The sequence below is a fragment of the Ciconia boyciana genome, chromosome 13 (genome assembly GCF_034638445.1).
Source record: "Ciconia boyciana chromosome 13, ASM3463844v1, whole genome shotgun sequence".
In the NCBI taxonomy this organism is placed as follows: Eukaryota; Metazoa; Chordata; class Aves; order Ciconiiformes; family Ciconiidae; genus Ciconia; species Ciconia boyciana.
Genome location: NC_132946.1, coordinates 18,421,977 through 18,441,646, shown reverse-complemented (window position 1 = coordinate 18,441,646; position 19,670 = coordinate 18,421,977). Strand labels below are relative to the sequence as shown.

General features: G+C 50.6%; 2 protein-coding genes across 2 annotated transcripts in view; one reads left to right on the top strand and one right to left on the bottom strand.

Moving 5' to 3' along the window:
• Positions 1 to 875: 875 nt before the first annotated feature.
• NAGPA (N-acetylglucosamine-1-phosphodiester alpha-N-acetylglucosaminidase) lies at positions 876 to 13,532 on the top strand. The gene is made up of 11 exons (XM_072878416.1): positions 876 to 1,009; positions 1,389 to 1,874; positions 5,644 to 5,783; positions 6,345 to 6,453; positions 6,784 to 6,912; positions 7,782 to 7,990; positions 9,127 to 9,174; positions 9,541 to 9,669; positions 10,845 to 10,976; positions 11,163 to 11,223; positions 11,880 to 13,532. The coding sequence occupies exons 1-11, from the start codon at positions 876 to 878 to the stop codon at positions 12,100 to 12,102; spliced, it is 1,800 nt and encodes a 599-aa protein (XP_072734517.1). The 3' UTR covers positions 12,103 to 13,532.
• Positions 13,533 to 14,123: 591 nt separating this feature from the next.
• Positions 14,124 to 19,670, bottom strand: part of SEC14L5 (SEC14 like lipid binding 5) — a 47,669-nt gene continuing 42,122 nt past the window's right edge. Inside the window, exon 17 of the mRNA XM_072878054.1 lies at positions 14,124 to 15,149. The gene's annotated coding sequence lies outside the window, so the exon portion shown is untranslated. The remainder of the gene's footprint in view (positions 15,150 to 19,670) is intronic.

The following is a 19,670-nucleotide window of genomic DNA, read 5'->3' as shown; positions in this document are numbered from 1 at the left end:
AAAAGGAGGCTGAGGGGAGACCTTATCACTCTCTACAACTGCCTGAAAGGAGGCTGTAGCGAGGTGGGGGTCGGTCTCTTCTCCCAGGTAACAAGAGATAGGACGAGAGGAAATGGCCTCAAGTTGCGCCAGGGGAGGTTTAGACTGGATATTAGGAAATTTTACTTCACTGAAAGGGTTATCAAGCACTGGAACAGGCTGCCCAGGGAAGTGGTTGAGTCGCCATCCCTGGAGGTGTTTAAAAGACATTTGGATGAGGTGCTTAGGGACAGGGTGTAGTGGTGGTCTTGGTAGTGTTAGGTTTACGGTTGGACTCGATGATCTTCAAGGTCTTTTCCAACTTGTGCGATTATGTGATTCTGTGAATATATCGTCATCCCCTCCCAATTTAGTTATTTTTCCCTTCTGGAAAATGCACAAAATCCTAATCCTCCAAATGAGGATGATGAAGCTATAGTGGCTGTAAAGGCCGTATTTACTTTGTTGTCTGTGAGTTGCGTGCGAATCTGTCAGAGGTGGTGATGAGACCCTGAAGAACGGAGAGCGAGTCATGCCTGAGGCTAACGCTGATTCAGACACGTCTGTATCAGCCATACAGAGACAGGCCACAGCTTACTATTGAAACAACAGAGTTTAAAAGTATTTCTTTCCACCTTTCTAGTCGTAAATGTCTTCCTAGTTCACCGTTCCGAGCGGAGAACAGCGCTGTGCACCCACAGCCCCAAAACACGGCCAGGGCCGCCGCGCACCGCCCGCCTCCACCGCCCTCTCCTCACAGCGGGGCGGCGGGAAACGGCCCCCGGGCGCTGGGGCTGCGCCGCCGCCGGGCGGCAGAGGGCGCCCTTCCAGCGCCCGCCCGCTGAGCGCCCGCCAAGATGGCGGCCTCCATGGCGGCGGGGGCCGCGGGCGGGGGCCGCGGGCGGCGGCGGCCGCCGGTGCCGGCGGGGCGGGCGGTGGTGGCCGCCGCGCTGGCGGCGCTCGGCTGGCTGCAGGCGGCGCGCGGCGCCGGGTGAGTGTCCGCGCGGGCGCCCGGGGCGGTGCCAGCCCTGCCGTCCCGGTGCGGGCGGCACGGGAGGGCCCCGGGGGTCCCTTCCCGGCCCGTAGCGCCGCTCCGCTCCTGGGGCTCTGGCCGGGCGCCGCCGAGCCGGTGCCCCGGGGTCGGCTTGGTGGTGCGGGTACTAAGCGGGACAGCCTCCCCTTAAGCCGGGGTGGGTTGCAGCAGTACCGGGGATTCCCCGGGGGCAGGGGAATGTCGGTGAGGGGCCCGGGATGTCGGGGAGGCCTTCCCCGCCCGCCGCCCCGAGCCGAGCGGCTCTCGTCCCACCACGCGGGGCTGCAGACGCGCTCTGCCAGGGCAGCCTTGGGGCAACCGGATCTTCTTATTGCAGGAGCCCCCCCAGCGACCCTCTGCTGCAGCCGTATTTCCCCTCCCGGCACGGCCCTCGGCACCACCACAGGCACGTCAGAGACTGTCAGCCCCTCAAGTACGGCAACGTAACACACGAAGCTTGGCCCAGCGACAACAGAACGGGTGGCCCAGTGGCTACCACCAGAACGTTTGTTTCTTACATCCCCCCGACAGGCGAGGACCGCAAGGTGGTCTATGGCCACTTCACTTTCGTGAGGGACCCCCTGAGGACCTTCTCTGTGCTAGAGCCAGGCGGCGTGGGAGGCTGCCAGGCTCACCGCAGATCCCCCGTGGAAGAGACCGCAAAGCTCGGGAAGTGTCTGGTGGCCCAGAACGGTGGGTACTTCAACATGGAAACCGGAGAGTGCCTTGGGAACGTTGTGAGCGATGGAAAGCTGGTGAGAAACTCTGGAGGCCTGCAGAACGCTCAGTTTGGCATCCGGAAGGATGGCACCATGGTGTTCGGGTAAGAACTTGGGGGATGTTTGGAGGGCGCTCTCTCCTCCCTGAAGAGTGGTAGGAATCACTGGGGCAGGAAGCGCTGCCCAGGCACTGCCTCCTTGGCCTCTCCCAGTTACAGCATGAGGATGCTTTGAACACTGAAATTAGAGCTGTCCTACCTGTACCCCATTGAGCTCTCTCTGGCCATTGGCTGTTTTTCCTAGGATGAAGAGAAGCTGGATAAATTACTCTGATGATCTCTAGCTGCTTAGGTTCCTGTGTCTCCTCTCCCAACATGCAGCAGGTACAATTGATTGTGGTAGAAGGGCAAGAGGTCTCTGTCCTCCCCACAGAGGAGAGGCAGAGTGGACTACATAACTGCTCTGGCTACAGCGCAGAAATGCTCAGGTTGGAAGAGACCTCTGGAGGTGCCTTGTCCAACACCCTGCTCAGCGCAGGGTTAGCTGGAAGAGGTTGCTCAGGGCCGTGTCCAGTCGGGCTTTGAACATCTCCGAGGATGGAGACTCCACAGCCTCTCTGGGCAAACCTGTTCCTGTGATTGACCACCCTTTACAGTAAAAAAGTTTGTCTTATGTTAAGTTACTTACTGTTAAGTAGAAATCCAGGCACCTCCTGGACTGTCTGTGCTCTGCTGTGTTGCCCTTTCAGCAGATGGTTAAAGTCCCCCGTAAGTGCCAGGGCCTGTGAACATGAGGCTTTTTCCAGTCTTCTGAAGAAGGTCTTATCTACTATTTCCCAACCAGGCAGTCTGTGGCAGACACTCACCGTGGTGTCACCCATGTTGATCTGCCAGAGCTCTGATCCTAACCCGTAAGCCCTCAGCTAGCTTGTGGTCAGTGCACAGGCAGAGCTCCAGGCGTTCCTGCTGCTTTCTCATGTCCAGGGCAGCTGCTCCCCGCTTCTCCCACCGCATTCACTGGGTACAGGCTCTTCCTAAAGAGCCTGTATCCATCCATTGCAGCACGCCAGTCACACGCACTATCCTGTCATGTCTGCACGATCCCAGTGAGTTTGTAGCCCTGCAGCTGCATAGACCTCTGATTCCTCCTGTTTGTGCCTACGCTGCTTGCGTTACTGTACGACTTCACATAGGCACTGACTCTGGTTTTCCAGGAAGAGGGTGAGAGCTTCCCTGTTAAGTCCTCTCACCATTTCCTTATTGTGTGCATATGGTTGAGATCCCCTTTTGTTTATACTTTGTTGTTTCAAGTTCTTATGCCCACGTCACCCTGCACCCTTTGCTTGCCAGCCTGGTCTACCACTTCCTCACTTGACTGTGGGTGATCCCCCTCCTGTGTCATTTCTGGTCTAAAGCTCTCCTCAACAGATCGCCTGTTTACAGAAGTTACTTTTGCCTCACTTGGTCAGGTCCTTATTCCTCAGAGTTCTGTCCTTGTAAAAGCCAAATTCCTGTTGTCAACACCAGCTGTGCTACTGCATATTGACCCACAGAATCCATCCACTGCTCCTCAAGCCCTTCCTCCTCACCAGCAGGACTAAGGAGAGGACCACCTGGGCCACTCTTGACTGTCACCCCCAGAGCCATGCAATTGCTCTTGATGCACTCCTGTTTTCCCCTGGCAGTGCTGATGGTGCCCATGTGGAAGAGCAGCAGGGGGTAATAGTCTGGGGGCTGGAGAAGCCTCAGCAGTCTCCCCACACCATCCTGGATCTAAGCCCGCAGCACACCTCCCTAGACAGGTTAGCGGTGGGGGTCCTGTCCCCCGCAGCAGGGAGCTTCCCCCTATCACTCGCCCACCTCCTCTGGCACTGCTGCGGCGTTCAGGCTCAGCTGGCACAGATGCATGGTATCACAGAGCTCCCAGCCCCTTGCCTGCTGGGCACCACAGCTGACCACGGACACTACCCTCTCCAGAGTTTCCAGCTCTCCACTGCATGAGCTGCAGCATCTCTTAGCTGCTGCAAGCTGTGGTCTCAGCCTGGTGGTTATACAGGCCTCTTCCTGGCACCAGGCGAAAGGCCGAGTGACACTCCCTCATCAGCTGGAGACAAAAGCTCAAAGCACCCTTCCATGAGGAATAGTTGACAGAGGGAGTGCTTGCTGGAAGTAAATGCCCCTGGTAGCTACCCTTCCCCAGCAGCAGCAGGCAACCTAAAGGTCCTAGAAGGGTTCCCAGAGATCCTTCTGATGGTCTCAGAAGATTGAGAAGCAGTCTGGAAACTGCTTGCATTCTCCACCCTTCTGTTAGTCCACTCCCACGTGCCCTCAGCAAGGGTCCCTGCAAAGCCAAACTGACTGTACCAAGCCGGGGCTTTAGTGTGCAGCCGTTCTCTGACAGCCCTGAGAACCATGGCCTTAATTTATGTGGCGGAGGGGCTGGCGGAGTCGGTGGCATGTCCACTTTAGTGAGGGGGCTTCTGCCAAGGGGACCAACAGCAACTGCAAGGTCACTGTTGAGTCCTTAATCTCAGCTCTGCCCTGCTTCTCTCCTGCTCTGTCAGGATTTCCCGTGTTAAATGCAGTCATGGCACTGTGTGAGTTATTGTCTGCTTGGTGTCTTTGCGGCTTCCAAAACATGACACTAGAAATAGTTTTGGTGTAAATCATTTGGTCTGTCAGGGCAGTGGGGAAAGTAATTTGCGCTTGACCCTTTCACATGATATCATGAGCAGCAGGACAGTGCACCAGGGCACGTTGTTACCCCCCACCTAGCAGAGATGCTGCCTCCACCACCTAGACTGGTGATGGATAGTTGCAGGCTTTAAAAGTTGATGGTTGATTAGTCCATGCTCAGGCTGTTGTGCAATTTGATCCATTTTCAGCTGTGTTCATTTTGTCTTTGTGTTCCCTTCCCATAGGTAAAGGGATTTCTTTTTGCATGTTTTCCATGCAGGTATTTTCAATTACACTTTTCTACAAAGTGTGAAGCTTTGTTCGGCTGCAATCATGGATACTAAAAAACTAAAAGTTGAGCATCTAGCCCCAAGACATGTTTGGAGCGTGTAGAGCAATCAGTTTTAAACCAAAAACCAGAGGCAGAGCTTACAGGGAAAGCACAGCTGTTCAGCCCCAACCTTTGCTGCTGTCCTCTCCTGGCAGTTGCAAACATCACCAAGCATCGCATTCTGATGAGGCGGGTGTTACTCAGCACCCTAATTATTGAGAGAAGAATATCCCTTGGGAAGCACCGCACAGTGACACACAACACCCGATCATGGAAAGGGTAGCTGAACAGTCCTTTTACTGTCTGACTGTTCAGTGAAAGGTTTTGCCGTCTGGAAGAGTAGAGGAAGCTCTGTCCCAGACGGAGGGGAGCAGGTAGCATCCAGCAGTGTCTTCCCCTCGGTGCAGCTGTAGGCAGACCGGATGCTGTTGCTGAAAACCATCTCAAAAGCTGTTTGGTGCCACTGTTTTGCAGAATGGAAGCTGCCAGACAGCAAGATGTTACAGCTGCTTCCACAGATCCCTGAGTATTTGGCAACAGCTCTGCCCTCATGTTCTGCCAGATGCTCTCTGCCCTTATTATCCTGGCTCAGGTCGACTGGCCACATTGTTGGCAGGAGTTGTTTTATGCACAGTGGCCTGGGACCACCATTAACAGTGGTTTTGTGCAGAACAGCCGAGAACAGGGTCTACTCTGGCTGCTAAAGTGATGTTTCGCACTGCTTGGCCTCTAGTTTTGGATGTAGCTAGCCTTCATTCAGCCACCTTCTCCCCTTCTCCCTGCTTCTGAAGCCTGCTGGCAGCAGAAGTGGCTTTTACATGACACTGCTGTGACTGTGGGTAACCCCTCCTGCTCTCTCTTTCCTAGTTACCTGTCTGAGGAAGATGTCTTGGATCAAGCAAACCCTTTTGTGCAGCTTGTGAGTGGGGTAGTTTGGCTCCTAAGAGATGGAGAAGTGTACATCAATCAGAGTCAAATGGCTGAGTGTGGTGAGATTCAAACCACAGGTAAATACTGTAAAGCCTAGCTTCAGCCTCGGTGTAGATTGTCCTTCTGGTGGGGCTATTGGAAGGAGCGGGTAGCAGTGGAAACTATGTTGTCTAGTTGCAGTTTGCTACTCACTTAAGAGGTCCAAATTTCTTCTGTGCTACTTTACCCCGAGTCTGCGGCAAGTGCAGTACAAGAAACAGGCTGCCTGCAAGATGAGGCTGCACTCGCCTGTTCAGGGTTTTTGAATAGAGTGTGCTGAGGACTGTAAATAGTGGTGGCATGATTGCTATTAATACTTGTCCAGAGAAACTCAAAGCAGATGCCTCTTACAGGAGTTTAAAACGGAGGGCTTGTGAATCCCCTTCTTTGCCCCTGTGCCAGACAAAAATTTAACAAGAGTGTTTCTGGAAATGTTATTCCTAGATGGGCTTGGATGAACAAGAGGAACCTGGGCTCTGTTCTCATTGTGCTTCAATTCAGATGAGCTCCTTGCTGGGCGCTGTTTTGCAGACAGAAGTGGCTAAACAGCCAGTCCTGTCACCCAGCTGGTTGCATGAATTGTTCCCTCTCCTGCACAGGAACCTTCAACAAGTTCATCAATGTGATATCAGCCAGGACCGCAGTTGGACACGACAGTCAGGGGCAGCTGGTCTTGGTTCATGTGGATGGACAGACAGAATCCAGAGGGTAAGGCCAGGGTTGTGGTAAGGTCTTGGGGCAGGTGCAAGGTCAGTCTTTAAATTCTGTCACTGGAACTGGAGGGACTCTGCAGCTGCCAGTAATATGTTTCAAGGCAGAGACTTGCAGAGCTCAAGAGGTCAGTTGAAGGGACTACTGTTTGGTGTCTTTCTGGCAGAGCCAGAAGAGGCTAATGCAGCCTCCTGGCAGTGAGTCAGCATACCTGGGATGGGAGAGCTTCCCCCCTTCCCCTGAGGAGAGGGACCAAGCTTCTAGTATAGCAGTTTCACTGAAGTCAAATAGCATGAATGAGCAATGAACAACTGTTTGCTTTTGCAGGGTCAACCTCTGGGAAATGGCTGAATTTCTGAAGCAGCAGGGAATCATCAATGCTATCAACCTGGATGGTGGAGGGTCTGCAACGCTGGTCTTAAATGGGACCCTCGCAAGCTACCCGTCTGAGCACTGGTAGGTGCTGGCTGCACATGCCCAGGGCTGCACAAGTAACCACGCAGCTCCCGTTGGCATGCAGAGCTCAGTCCTACCCCTCTGCTCTGCAGGGGAGTCAGTCTGCATTGCTGGGAGATCACAACGTAAAGGCAAGTGACAGGTTTTGAGGGAGAGAGCGACCCTAAAACTTAAAGCGATTTAGTGACTACATATTTTTTCCACTTAGTCATCCGGGATTAAAGTTTAGCTGTTTTCAGACATGCAGCAAAGCTGTTCGACATGACTGAATGGCCTGATGTGGGAATCAGGTAAGGAAACAGCTCTTAGACCGGGAGATTCAGAGCTGCGCATTCACAGGAATTAGCAGAGATCTGTCAACATCTTATTATTATGGAAGAGAAACACTGACTTGGAGACCATGCCCTGCCTCCTGTGAGGGAACCTAAAGACGATTTTACTTTAAATTTAGCTTTTTAGTCATTTCTGACTGTAAACATGAAGGGATTCAAAATTCAGTTTGCATTCTGACAGTTGAAAGCCAAGTGTTGATATAACTGCAATGACGTCACTTATGTCAAAGCAAATAATATTCAAGAAAAGGCGTGTTGAACGCCAAAGTTAGGGAAGCTAGGACTGTGTAAAGGGAGACTTGGCTTGCGTGTTGCTTTCTGTAATTCTGTGTTTGAAATGACTCCTATCCAATAGGAGTTAACACTTACTTAAAACATTGACTCAAATCTAGTTTCATGTTTATATTTTCCCATTATTAATGTTGTTTGCCAATGTGAATCAGGATGAAAATTTGTGGATTATATCAACTGGTTTCATGTAAGGCTCGGAGCAGCACAGTGCTTGCACGCCTTATGGGACCCGTCTTCTGTCCCCAGCTACTTTGACAACATGTGGCGTTGCCCTCGGAGCATCTCGACCATCATGTGTATCCACGAGCCTGCCTGCGAGCCTGCAGACTGCAGCGGTCACGGGGACTGCGTGCAAGGGGAGTGCCACTGCACTGGGGACTTCTGGAGAGGCCCAGCCTGTGACGCCTTGGACTGTGGCCCTTCCAACTGCAGCCTGCACGGCGTCTGCACTGACTGTGAGTCGCTGCGGTGCGCAGAGAAGGCCTCTAACATGGAGATGCCAGTGGGTGCCTGTGGGTAGCTCTAGGGGAAGCACAGACCCGGGCAGTATATACATGGGGAATATGGCTTACCTGCCCACGAGGCACCACGCCGGGGCCTCAGTGCATCACTGTGTGCAGTCCTGGCTGGTCCACGGAGTCCTTTCCCACCCTGGTGCGAAGGAGTGTAGGTCATGTGAACTGGCACCAGCAGTAGCCGCTTTGTCGCTGCAGAGAGCAGCAGTCTTTGGAGAGGCAGCTCAGCCCTTTAGGGCCGCAGGTGCTGAGTGTCTGGCCAGCCCATGCCCTGACTGGAAGCCAGCTGGTGCTGTGTGCCTCAGCCCTTGTCTTACCTTCTGGGTGTATGGAGCTGCTCTCTCCCTTCCCTCCAGCATCTGGAGCAACAGTAGAGATGGGCAGAACATGTTGCCTTTAGGAGACAGCAGCAGGGCTAGGCTGGGACTCAGATCTGGAAACTGGACCTGTAATAGGACTTGACTTCATGCTCCATGTCTGAGTTTCCCTTTCTGCCCCCTAGGGTTGTGCTCCTGGTTTGTTTGTACATCTGCTGAGGTATTGCAGGGTACTACACCGTATGACAAAGCAGCTGAGTTCTGCCCCCTCCCCTTATTGTTCCTTCTTGACTCTCCTGCTTCACAACTTTTACAAGTGAGCAATTGCAACTCTTCCGTACAGTTGTTTTGCATCTAGGGACTGCGTAATATACACCCCCCAGCTTCTGCTCTTCTGTGCCTGTTCAAACCTGTTTTCCAGTTTCTTTGCTACTTCTGTGATTGAACTCACAGCCCAGTTTGCACCAGTGAAGTGACTGGGCAGAGCTCGATGGCTACAGGTGTTGGTAATAGTTGACCCAGAGTTAATCTCTCGAAATGCAATCAGCAGGAGATTCTGCTGTGTTTGGCAGCTGTAGTGGGTGGGTATTTGAACCTAACCTGTGTGTGAGTTCAGGATTCCTCTTCTGTGGGTTCCTTGGCAGAGGCAGGGAAAGTTAAGAGGGTACCCCAAGAAGCAGAGGCTCCTAATTTTGAGTTCCTGCTATTTCTAAGTCTTTCTCTGTTGTTGTTAATGCCTGTTTGTGTGTGTTTGCACAGCTGGATGCCTGTGTGATGCTGGCTGGATTGGCAGCAACTGCAGTGAAGGTAATGCTGACTTCCACTCCACTCCACTCCTTCATTGCCAGCAAGAGGATAGTGTGAACCACTTCGTACCAGCTGGCTGCCTGCAGTGGTGGGTGGCTCCCCAAGAGGGAGCAGTGAAGGGAAAGGCTACACAGCATGCTTTTCCTTTTGTCAGTGTGAGTTTAATTGCAGCCTGAGCATCTTAAGATTGGCTTGGTGCGAAGCACTTTAAGCCCATGCTCCTTGTTCAAGGCACAGACTCAGCTTCTGTTCTCTGAGCGGCCATCAACACCCTGTGCCAGTGACTACTCTGTGGGTGTAAGCATGGGGTGGGATTGCTGCTTTTGTAACGAGGGCCCTGATGAGATCTCTGCTTGTCTCCTGTAGCTTGTGCTAGTGGTTTCTATGGGGCTGCTTGCACCCAGAAATGCCAGTGCCAGAACGGTGGCTCGTGTGACCCCATGCATGGAGCCTGTTCCTGCCCAGCTGGGTACTATGGCACCAGCTGTGAGCAAGGTAAGGGCTGCTCTGAATAACAGCCTGGGCTGGGGAGAGGCTTTTGTATCACATCCGAGCCACCTCCTGTAGGCAAAGCAAGCGTGAGGTCTGCCGGGCAGGCTCAGGCCTGAACTTCACAGCTGGAGCGTAACCTGCCAGCTCCCGGCTCTTAAGGGCTAGCCTGCCCTACCCAAACTGGCTAAAAAGAAAAGGAGGGAGCAAAGAGGAGTTTTCTTCATCCTTAGAAAATTGTGGATGCCTGTTCAGTGTCTGCCCCAAAGAACTGTGTTGCTTTCCCAAGCTCCTGAGTGTAGAACATGAATACTTGAATGTCCTTCGCTTGAGGGTGTTGCACCAGGCCCTGCCTGCAGCCCGGGCTTCAGGTGATCCAAGTCAGTGGGTGTGAAATGCTCCAAAGGGCCATTCTGGCTTACAGCCTTCAAACTCTGGCTGCGCAGGTGCTAGTGCTAACAGACCAAGCAATGTTCTCGATTGTGTAACCACTCCAGCTTTTCTGAAGTGCTTGCGGCCCCCCTGTATGTCTGACTGAACAGCCTGCTCTGGTGACAGGACAAGTTAATTACAGCGTGGGTGTAAACTTCTTGCGTGCATGGTTACGCTAGCAATGCTTTGTTCCCAGCCTGGGAATGCTCAGCCAACCTGATCCCTATTTTACAAAACTTCTCCTTGAAGTAAACAAAATAACAGCAGTTAACTCACAGTTTGTGCTTTCAGGCTGCCGGAGGAAGCAGGGTGGGCAGGCAGAACAGCTTTGTCAGGCTGCAGGAAACCTGGGGCCCTGACTGCTCAGCGCAGCCGAAGAGCCCACTGGATGCTTGTACTCAAACACGAGTACTTGCTGCCCTTGAGGAACTGGCCGCTGATGCCCCCCTCTACCTTTGCTTCTGAGCCAAACAGCAGGGCTGTAGCTCAGATGTGGCAGGGAGAAAAACACATGGGAAGCAACAAGGCCGGTGACTGCTGTGGTGACAGAAGCAACATGAATACCTCAGTCAGCTGTAGAGCTCTCCTAGAGCTCTGAGTGCGCCCATCCTTCCTGGCGCTGAGCTGATGCAGTTGGGGAAACAGGCACAGTTGAGCTGGGGGCGAGGGGAGCTGCAGTGACAGACTGGATGGTTTCAAAGCATGCGGAGCTTTGACAATGACCGACTTCTTTGTAATCAATTCCCTAGAGTGTCCCATGGGCTGGTACGGGCCAAACTGCCAGAAACCATGTGCCTGTGAACACATGTGTCCCTGCAACCGGGAGACAGGCAGCTGCAACATCACCTATGAATTGGCGGTACAGGACCAGTTAAACAAAGGTACCTCTGGTTACAGTGGTTGTGTTTTGAAAAAAAGAAGTTGGAAGAGCAGCTTTGGTGTATAATGTTCTGTTAGCTTAGTTCAGCTCTGGCTGGCTGTCATCATACCTAAGCTTACTCTTTTTAGTGGAACTTTACACCTTCCCCCCAACACGGCCTTTCTTCCCTCTATTCTTTGTTTTCCAGCTGGGTGGTGTTTGGCTTCCCAGAATAAGGGAAGGAGCAAAGAAGAGTTCTCTCTGTCAGAGTAAGTGTGCAATGCTCATCATATATGTGTACACATACACACCGAGCCCATGCCATCAGTTGCTCCCTGTGAGATGGAGTTGTTCACACCACCTCCTGAGTGCCAGGGCAGTGTGTCAGACCTGCTGCTTCATTGCCCAAAGCATCTGTGTTCTGACTTGTGTCACCCACAGCTCTCATGCTGGAAAAGATGAGGAGATAGAAGGCAAAGTGATAGAAACCTCATCGTAAGACAAGTGCGGAGCTGAAGCCCCCATCACTGGCAGCTCGTGCTCTGAGCCTGGCCCTCTGCAGCTTACAGTTAAACAAGAGCCACCTTTCCTCTCCCACTGATGCACTGTCTGTGCAACAGACGGACAAGGACAGTTCCAACACCAGAGCACAGCTTCTGTAGCATTGGTGAAGCCACAGTTGCTCTGTGGGCACAGCTGGTCACTTCTTAACTGAGTGGAAAGCTAAAACCATCCACTTGCTCTGGCTGCCAGAGCAGCCCTTCAAAGGCTTTCACTGAGCGTGCTCTCCCCTGCCGAGAGCAGAACCACAAGCTTATGATGACAGAGAAGGGAGTACAAACCTTGAGAAGTTGTTTGCACACTGCGAACATGTGAAAGCAGGCCAAGAGATGTTGCTTACGTGGATTTTTCTTCTGTCTGACAGAAAAACCTGCATCTCCATGACCTCTGTCTTGGCTCTGCTTCTTGTAATTAGTGCCATGGGAAACGTAGGCCTTTTTCTCAAGGCCAGGTCAGAGAGGCACTGTAAGAGCGGTGACTATCTCTACCACCCCCTGAGGGAGATGAATGGGGAAGCCAGTCATACCTTCACATCTGCTGCCTGCGAGACAGAAGATACTCAGGACCAAAGCCAGGCACTCCTGTAGAGTCCCGGATGAGAAGAGAGGAGGTATTTTGCTCTGCACCTTGTACTGCGCCACGCAGCACTGTTACGGAGGCTATTCAGGCCTAGAGCGTGAAACTGCTGACTAACCCAAGAGCAGCAGCAGATACTGCAGTCCAAGAAACTCCCTTGTTTCTGGCCCAGCCCTGCTGAGAACGGCTAGCTTCCCTCCCTTCCTCTGCTGCTCTGGCTAGAGCAACCAAGACTGCATAATTAGTTGCCACAAGAGCATGCAGGGCATAAGCCATGGGGCCAGTGTCCACACACACAGGTGGATAAGGGAATTCCCCAGCTGCAGCAGGAAAGGCATTGGGCTGGTTCCCTCCAATACTTGAGGGAAACAGGTGAGGAATGTAAGCCATAGGCCCTTCACAAAGGTCCCTTCTCACCTGAGCAGTGATAAGTATTTTTAAGATGCAAGATAAATTGCCTGTAGCATAAAGCTAGGCTTAAGGACGCTGCCTTAAGGCAGCTGTAGTCTATAACTGCCTGCCCTTCCCTACTAAGCTCCGACTTTTATCATAAAACTGAAAAAAGTGGTTTTAAAATGTTGCAACAGGTGCAGCCCACAATGAAACCCCAGCATTCCTCCTCCTGGCCACAGTGGTAGGCTCAAAGGCTGACACAGGGTCAGGGCTTTTGTGCACCTGACTTTCTTCACCTGGCCTGTGTTGACTGCAGGGCCAGAGTGTTTTCTTACTGAATCCTTAGTCCTAGGAGTCTAACAGGTAGTTGATGAGCACTGCATTTTTGGTAGGTTCTTGTGGTATAGCAAGACAAAAAGCCTTGTCAGTTCAAAAACATCATTCTTGCATTCTCTCATACCTCCCAGCAGCTGGCCTGCTCTGCCCAGCTGCCTGAGGTGCCCTGCAACCCAGGTACTGCAGCCTGGAGCTCTCCCACCTGGGGAGGGGAAGAGACAGCAGCAGCCTGGCATGGTCCCCTCCCCAGCCTGTGCTGCCCTCAGCCAGCCCTTGCTCACGCTGCTAGAACTGCCCTTCCCTCCTCAGAGGGAACGACTGCCAGCAGCGGGCTGGGACTGTGACCAGTAAGTACTTCAAGCAACCCAAGATCCTGAACATCTCAGCTGGAAATCAGGCATTTTACTAGAATGCATCCTTGCACAATGCATTTACAAAAAAACCAAGCCACACCAACGTCTGTGACTTTGCTTCCATGTGAGGGAAAACTAGCCCTTAATGTGCCACGTTAATGCTGCAGCAGGGGGGTTAAAGCCTGTCTGAGCCTCAATATTAACATTTTTATGCACTCTGTTTTTATCTCTCCAAGTAAAGGATGTGTAATTTTATTGCCACTGTTGGCATCAGATCAACCTGTAAACAGAAGATTATTTTTCTATTAGTTACAGAAGACTGTTTGAAACTTGAATAAAGTCTATTACTAAAACTGCCTGAAACTCAAATTCTTAACAGTCAGTTGCAGAAGGAAGATGCGATCCTTCCCCAGTTAATCTCAGTTGGCCATTCGAACCCAGTGGGCCCTTCTTGTTTTAAAAAGCCAACGACATCGCAGGATGATGTGTACCAGCCTGCTCTGTGGTATGAAAAGAAACAAAAAAATGCTGGTGCTACAGGAAAAAATTAAAGAACAGTTTAGTTAAAAAGTAGGAATAACTGAATGCAAGCAAGACTTACCTCTCTTTCTGTGGGTGAAGAGAGCAGCACACATGCTTAAATTTTCAGAGTTTACCACAATTTGAACAGTTGCATCAAATAATCAGACACGTTCTTTAAATATGCTTTTTTATTTCCAACATACAGAAATGTACAGCTCCTACCAGAATCTACAAATACTGTAACTAAGTACATTTGTTGTCAAGTAACACGTTACAAAGCACTCTGCATTTTGCTAGTGTGCTCTTAAAGAATGTTCGGGGGTTTTTGGCTGAGAAAAATCAGGACTTCCATATATAAAAATGAAACAGCTGCACAGGAGAGAAAGTAAGTGCTTGCTAAAAAAAAAAAAAAAAATGCCCATCTAACTTACATATGTAACTAATAGCTTGGAGGTGGATGTTGATGTCATTAAAAGCCAATGCATGTCACACGATTCCAATTTAGCCTTCCAAGAGAGAAATAATCAGGTATAAGAATCATCACAAACATGTTGGGAGAATATTAAAGCTCATAGCATGCAGGAACCTTTGACAAATGCTTCTCAGTTTTAGTCCTTAAGAGTCTAATAGCTCTGTTTCTTGCATTGTTTGGCTCACGGTATAAACATCTCTGATATTAAAGAAGCATGAGCTAGTAAAACGCATTTTGAAGTAAGGGATTCCTCTGCCTCTAGTATGGCTGGCCTGAGCTACTGCGTCAGCGCGTAGCAGCTTCCCACCTCAGCAGAGTGGACAGCTGGGCTCACCACTTCCTACCAGGAATCCTGAGTTGCAGTGTTACAGATTTCAGATGACTGCATTATGGCATTTTCAAAAATCTTTTGATGAATAAACCAAATTGGGATTATAAATTCTTATTACAAGTTGGTTTTTTTTTTTCCTGTTACTGAAAGGGAATTGATACAACCAAGCGGGCCAGCCATAAGACTGCAGTGAACAAGGCTGTGTCTGAAACTCTGCAAACACATCTGCACAGCCGGAGCGGCTGCAGTCACTCCAAATTCCCTCAACACAGCGGTCAGGATTGCTCTTCCCCCAACAGCAAGTACAAGAAGCCAAGAAACACCCAGGTGCTCTCAGTGCCTCCCTGCTGACAGTGTGAGAGCACCTCAGAGTGCGGGTTTACGGTTTAACCCTTGGCACACGGAAGTGGCAAAGCAGCCAGCACTGCTGCTTTTGCACCTTCCTGGGCTAGAGTCTCCCTCAGTCCCTCCACAAGGCTAAGCTGTTCTGTCCACAGCAGTTAAAAAAGCCCTTTTCAAACCTGAAAGACTGCAAGACGTGTAGCCAAAATGACTCAGTTACTGCATTCCAGCTTCGCCCCGAGTCTAGTCCGACATCCATCCTCAATGTGTGCCCACGGGGGACGTGGTCCCTGTTTGCCTTTCCCAGTCCTGCTGGGACAGAAACCAGTAAATGGCAGGATGGGACAAACCTGTAGAAATTGCTAAGAATAAAGGTTTCACATATGGCCATATTTAATTGTAAACAGTAGCACAACACTTTGTACCTACAGCATAGCGTCCTTTCTCTGGAGACCTCGTATCGCACATTAAGCATGGCAACGGCTCTTTGAGGTAGGTATTGCATTTTGCATATGGAATATTTGAAACAGGGGAAAGCTCCAATTTACTGAGGAGCTATTTTTTAAGTACCCAGCTAGTTACCTGAACACAGCCTGAGCTCACCGGCTTCACTGAAGAGCAGCTGCCGGGATACTGCTGGGGAGCAGGGAGGGCCCTGCTACATCTCTAGCTCAGCACCCCAACCTGGAGTCTATTTTTCAAGGTTCTGGCTTACAAGATTTATGAGATGAGTGGCTCCCAGGGAGCCAGAACCCAAAACTCCTCCCAGTCTCGACTCACAAGAGGTTGCTGTGAAAAAAACAGCGTGTTTTATTTTCTAAAGTACACTGATGTCATTTTAGGGGGAAAAAAGGTGTGTTTGAAGAATTCTGCTTCTCTCGTATATGCAGTTCACAAAGTCAGGTTTAAAAAGCACAGCACAGCATCAGCCATGACATCCAGGCTGTTGTCCCCTTTCTCCTGCTATGTTCAGGGAAAAAAGGGGAAAAAAATCCATATTGGACTATTTAAATTAGTAACTAAGTTGGTAGGTGGAATAACCCAGGCAATTTTGCTTAAAATTGGCAAGGGAGAGATCACAAGCTGCTTCCCAGACAGACGTGTGCAGCCATCTCTTGTGGGGCAGAAGAGCGATACTACTGAGGAAAAAGAGGAAAATCTACGGCTGTGACAGCCCCGGAGCCAGCAGGGAGTGCTCCGCAGGACCAGCCCTTCATCTCCTCCTGGCTCAGAGACCTGCCAGAGGGTGCCAAGTCCCAGGTGCCTCACTGACAAGAGTTAAGCACCCCAAACTTTCACTGGTGGGAGGAGAGCAGCACATGCCACATGTTAAAATAAACAACAACAAAAAAATCCAGTGCAATGAAAGAGGTTCTTAACCAGAGCAAACCAAGGGAAACACAGGAAATAGGAATGTTACCACCATGGGATGTGACCAACCACGTAAGAATCAAGCCACAAGAAGCTGAAATCCTGAAAGAGCATGGGGAGGACAAGGCTGGGTTTGCTCTTGATGCTTTGGGAGTCAGTTTAAAACTCTAACAGTTTAATATCTTTATCAATGATCTGGACTAAGGGATTGAGTGCACCCTCAGTCAGTTTGCAGACGACACCAAGTTGTGCGGGAGTGTCGATCTGCTTGAGGGGAGGAAGGCTCTGCAGAGGGACCTGGACAGGCTGGATCGATGGGCCGAGGCCAGCTGTATGAGATCCAACAAGGCTCAGTGCCGGGTCCTGCACTTGGGTCACAACAACCCCATGCAGCGCTACGGGCTTGGGGAAGAGTGGCTGGAAAGCTGCCTGGCGGAAAAGGACCTGGGGGTGTTGGTCGACAGCCGCCTGAATATGAGCCAGCAGCGTGCCCGGGTGGCCAAGAAGGCCAACAGCATCTTGGCTTGTATCAGAAATAGTGTGGCCAGCAGGACTAGGGCAGTGATCGTCCCCCTGTACTCAGCACTGGTGAGGCCGCACCTCAAACACTGTGTTCAGTTTTGGGCCCCTCGCTACAAGAAAGACATTGAGGGGCTGGAGTGTGTCCAGAGAAGGGCAACGAAGCTGGTGAAGGGTCTGGAGCACAAGTCTGATGAGAAGCGGCTGAGGGACCTGGGGTTGTTTAGCCTGGAGAAAAGGAGGCTGAGGGGAGACCTTATCACTCTCTACAACTGCCTGAAAGGAGGCTGTAGAGAGGTGGGGTCGGTCTCTTCTCCCAGGTAAGAAGTGATAGGACGAGAGGAAATGGCCTCAAGTTGCACCAGGGGAGGTTTATACTGGATATTAGGAAATTTTACTTCACTGAAAGGGTTATCAAGCACTGGAACAGGCTGCCCAGGGAAGTGGTTGAGTCGCCATCCCTGGAGGTATTTAAAAGACGTTTGGATGAGGTGCTTAGGGACAGGGTGTAGTGGTGGTCTTGGTAGCGTTGGACTCGATCTTCAAGGTCTTTTCCAACCTATACGATTCTGTGATTCTATTTCTAGTCATGAGGGAAAGTAAGAACATCAATAAGTTGATTGCAGAATGTATCCCATTGAAAACAGCTAAACAGTTAAGCGACAAGAGAAGAGAACTTCATAAGAGTCCTGTGAAAAGAAGCGGAAAAGATCTAGAGTGGAGGAAACATCTGGAAAGAGAACAAGAACACTGGGTCGGGTGTAGAAGGAGGACCATGGTCCTCCTTCTCAAAGGGTGATTTCGGGTTGGATATCATCTGAGAAACTGCCCATTCTTCAGGGAATTTTTGAAGAGGTGCTTGCAGGAGAGGAAGATCCATCAAGTTTGATGAGGCAGTGGAGGACTACTATTTGTGCCCGTTTATGAGGTCCACTGAGTTGCAAGCCAGCCAAGGTCAGAAGCACCAAGGGGCCTGCAGGGCTGCTCCTTTGGAACAACCAAAGGAGTGGATGAAGAAGAGGGCCAAGAAGCAGGGGCAATTCCTACGGTTCCAGCAGCTGTTTTACCTGGATAGAGGGAAACTTGCCAGTATCATCCTGGATGACGTGGAATCCCTGAGGTGCGGTATACCGCTTGACAAGGCGCACAAAGTGTTCAAGTTGAGATGGGAATCGCCGGGAACATTCAAGGGCCTAGGTGCTTTTCGAACTGTTGGTCAAGCGGACAACTCCATATTCGAAGCCACAGTCATGGCAAAAGAGATCTCCAAAAACATCAAGGAGATGAGTAAGAATGCAGCACCAGGACTGGATGGGCTTAGTTTGAGAGAGCTCATTGAGAGAGAGCCTCACTACACCCAAATAATGGAAGTCTTCAATCTATGGTTGGTATCTGGTACCATACCGGACATGGTAAGAGAATGTCAGACTGTATTAATATAAAACTCTGCATTACCAGAGCACCAGAATGACATCAACAATTGGCGGCCAATTGCCATTGGATCAACCACTTTAAGGTTGTTCTCAAGGATTTTAACAGCGAGGTTGACTAAGGCATGTCCCATTAATCCACGACAAAGGGGGTTTATTAAGTCATCAGGATGTGCAGAAAACTTGAAGCCATTACAGCTTTTAATTCGTAATGCTGAAAAGGAGCATCAGCCCCTGGGGGTAGTCTTCGCTGATTTAGCGAAAGCCTTGACACCGTGAGCCATTCTTGCATCATTTTGGCTCTTAAACAGAAGGGCATGGACAATCATATGATTGCCCTGATTATGAATCTGCATCATAACATCAGTACTCGTATTGACCTGAAGAATGAACAGTCGGATCCCATTGGGATTCGGATGGGTGTGAAACAGGGCGATCCAATGTCCCCAGTTTTATTTAACTTCTCTGTGGACCCCTACTATGCAAGTTGGAGGAGGAGGGTAGTGGGTTTCAACACTGTTTGAAAAGCATAACAACTACAGCCTTCGCAGACGATTTGGTACTGCTGAGTGGGTCATGGGAAGGAATGCAGAAAAACATCGACATTTTGGAGGTCTTTAGCGAACTAACTGGCCTCAAGACACAAGGGGAGAAGGGCCACGGATTTTACATCCGGCCAACAAGACTCATATACAATCAATGACTGTCCTCCATGGACAATTAACAGCACCCCCTCAATATGATTGAACCCGGTAGCTCTGAGAAGTACCTGGGCCTGCATATTGACCCATGGACTGGAATATCGAAACTGGAACTACTGGAGAAAGTGAATGGATGGTTACAGTGAATTGGGAAGGCTGCACTAAAGCCATTTTGGGAGGTTGAGATCTTGACAGGGTGTACTATTCCATGATTGATCTACTTGGCAGACCAGGCTGATGTGAAAGCAACACACCTGGAACCTCTTGACTCAGGAATTTGAGCAGCAGTCAAGGAATGGTTACACCTTCCAGCAAGTACTTGTGATGCCATCCTGTATTCCAGCACTCGGGATGGAGGTCTAGGTATTACCGGGCTGTCGGGTTTGATTCCCAGTGTACAAGCCCGAAGACTACACAGAATTGCGCAGTCCCCAGATGAAACAGTAAGAGCGGTGGCTCGGCAGGAAGGTATCAAGAAGAAATTTGAAAGGTTGTGGATTGCAGCAGGAGGAGATAAGGACAAAATTCCATCTATATGGGACCTGAGAGCAGTTATGGTGATATCAGAGGGACCGGGCAGGGAGGAACCAGTCTCAGAATGGGAGATGCCCAATCCAAAAGTCATCTTTCCGAGGCCCTGTAACTGGTGAAGACAAGAATTTGTCAACTGGACCAAGTTGGTTTCCCAGGGCTGTGGTATTTCCAACTTTGAGAAAGATAAGATCAGTAACAGCTGGCTGGAATTTTAAAGGGGGCATTCCCCATAGAAAGCTCATCGAGGCATTACAACTGAGGGCTAATGTCTACCC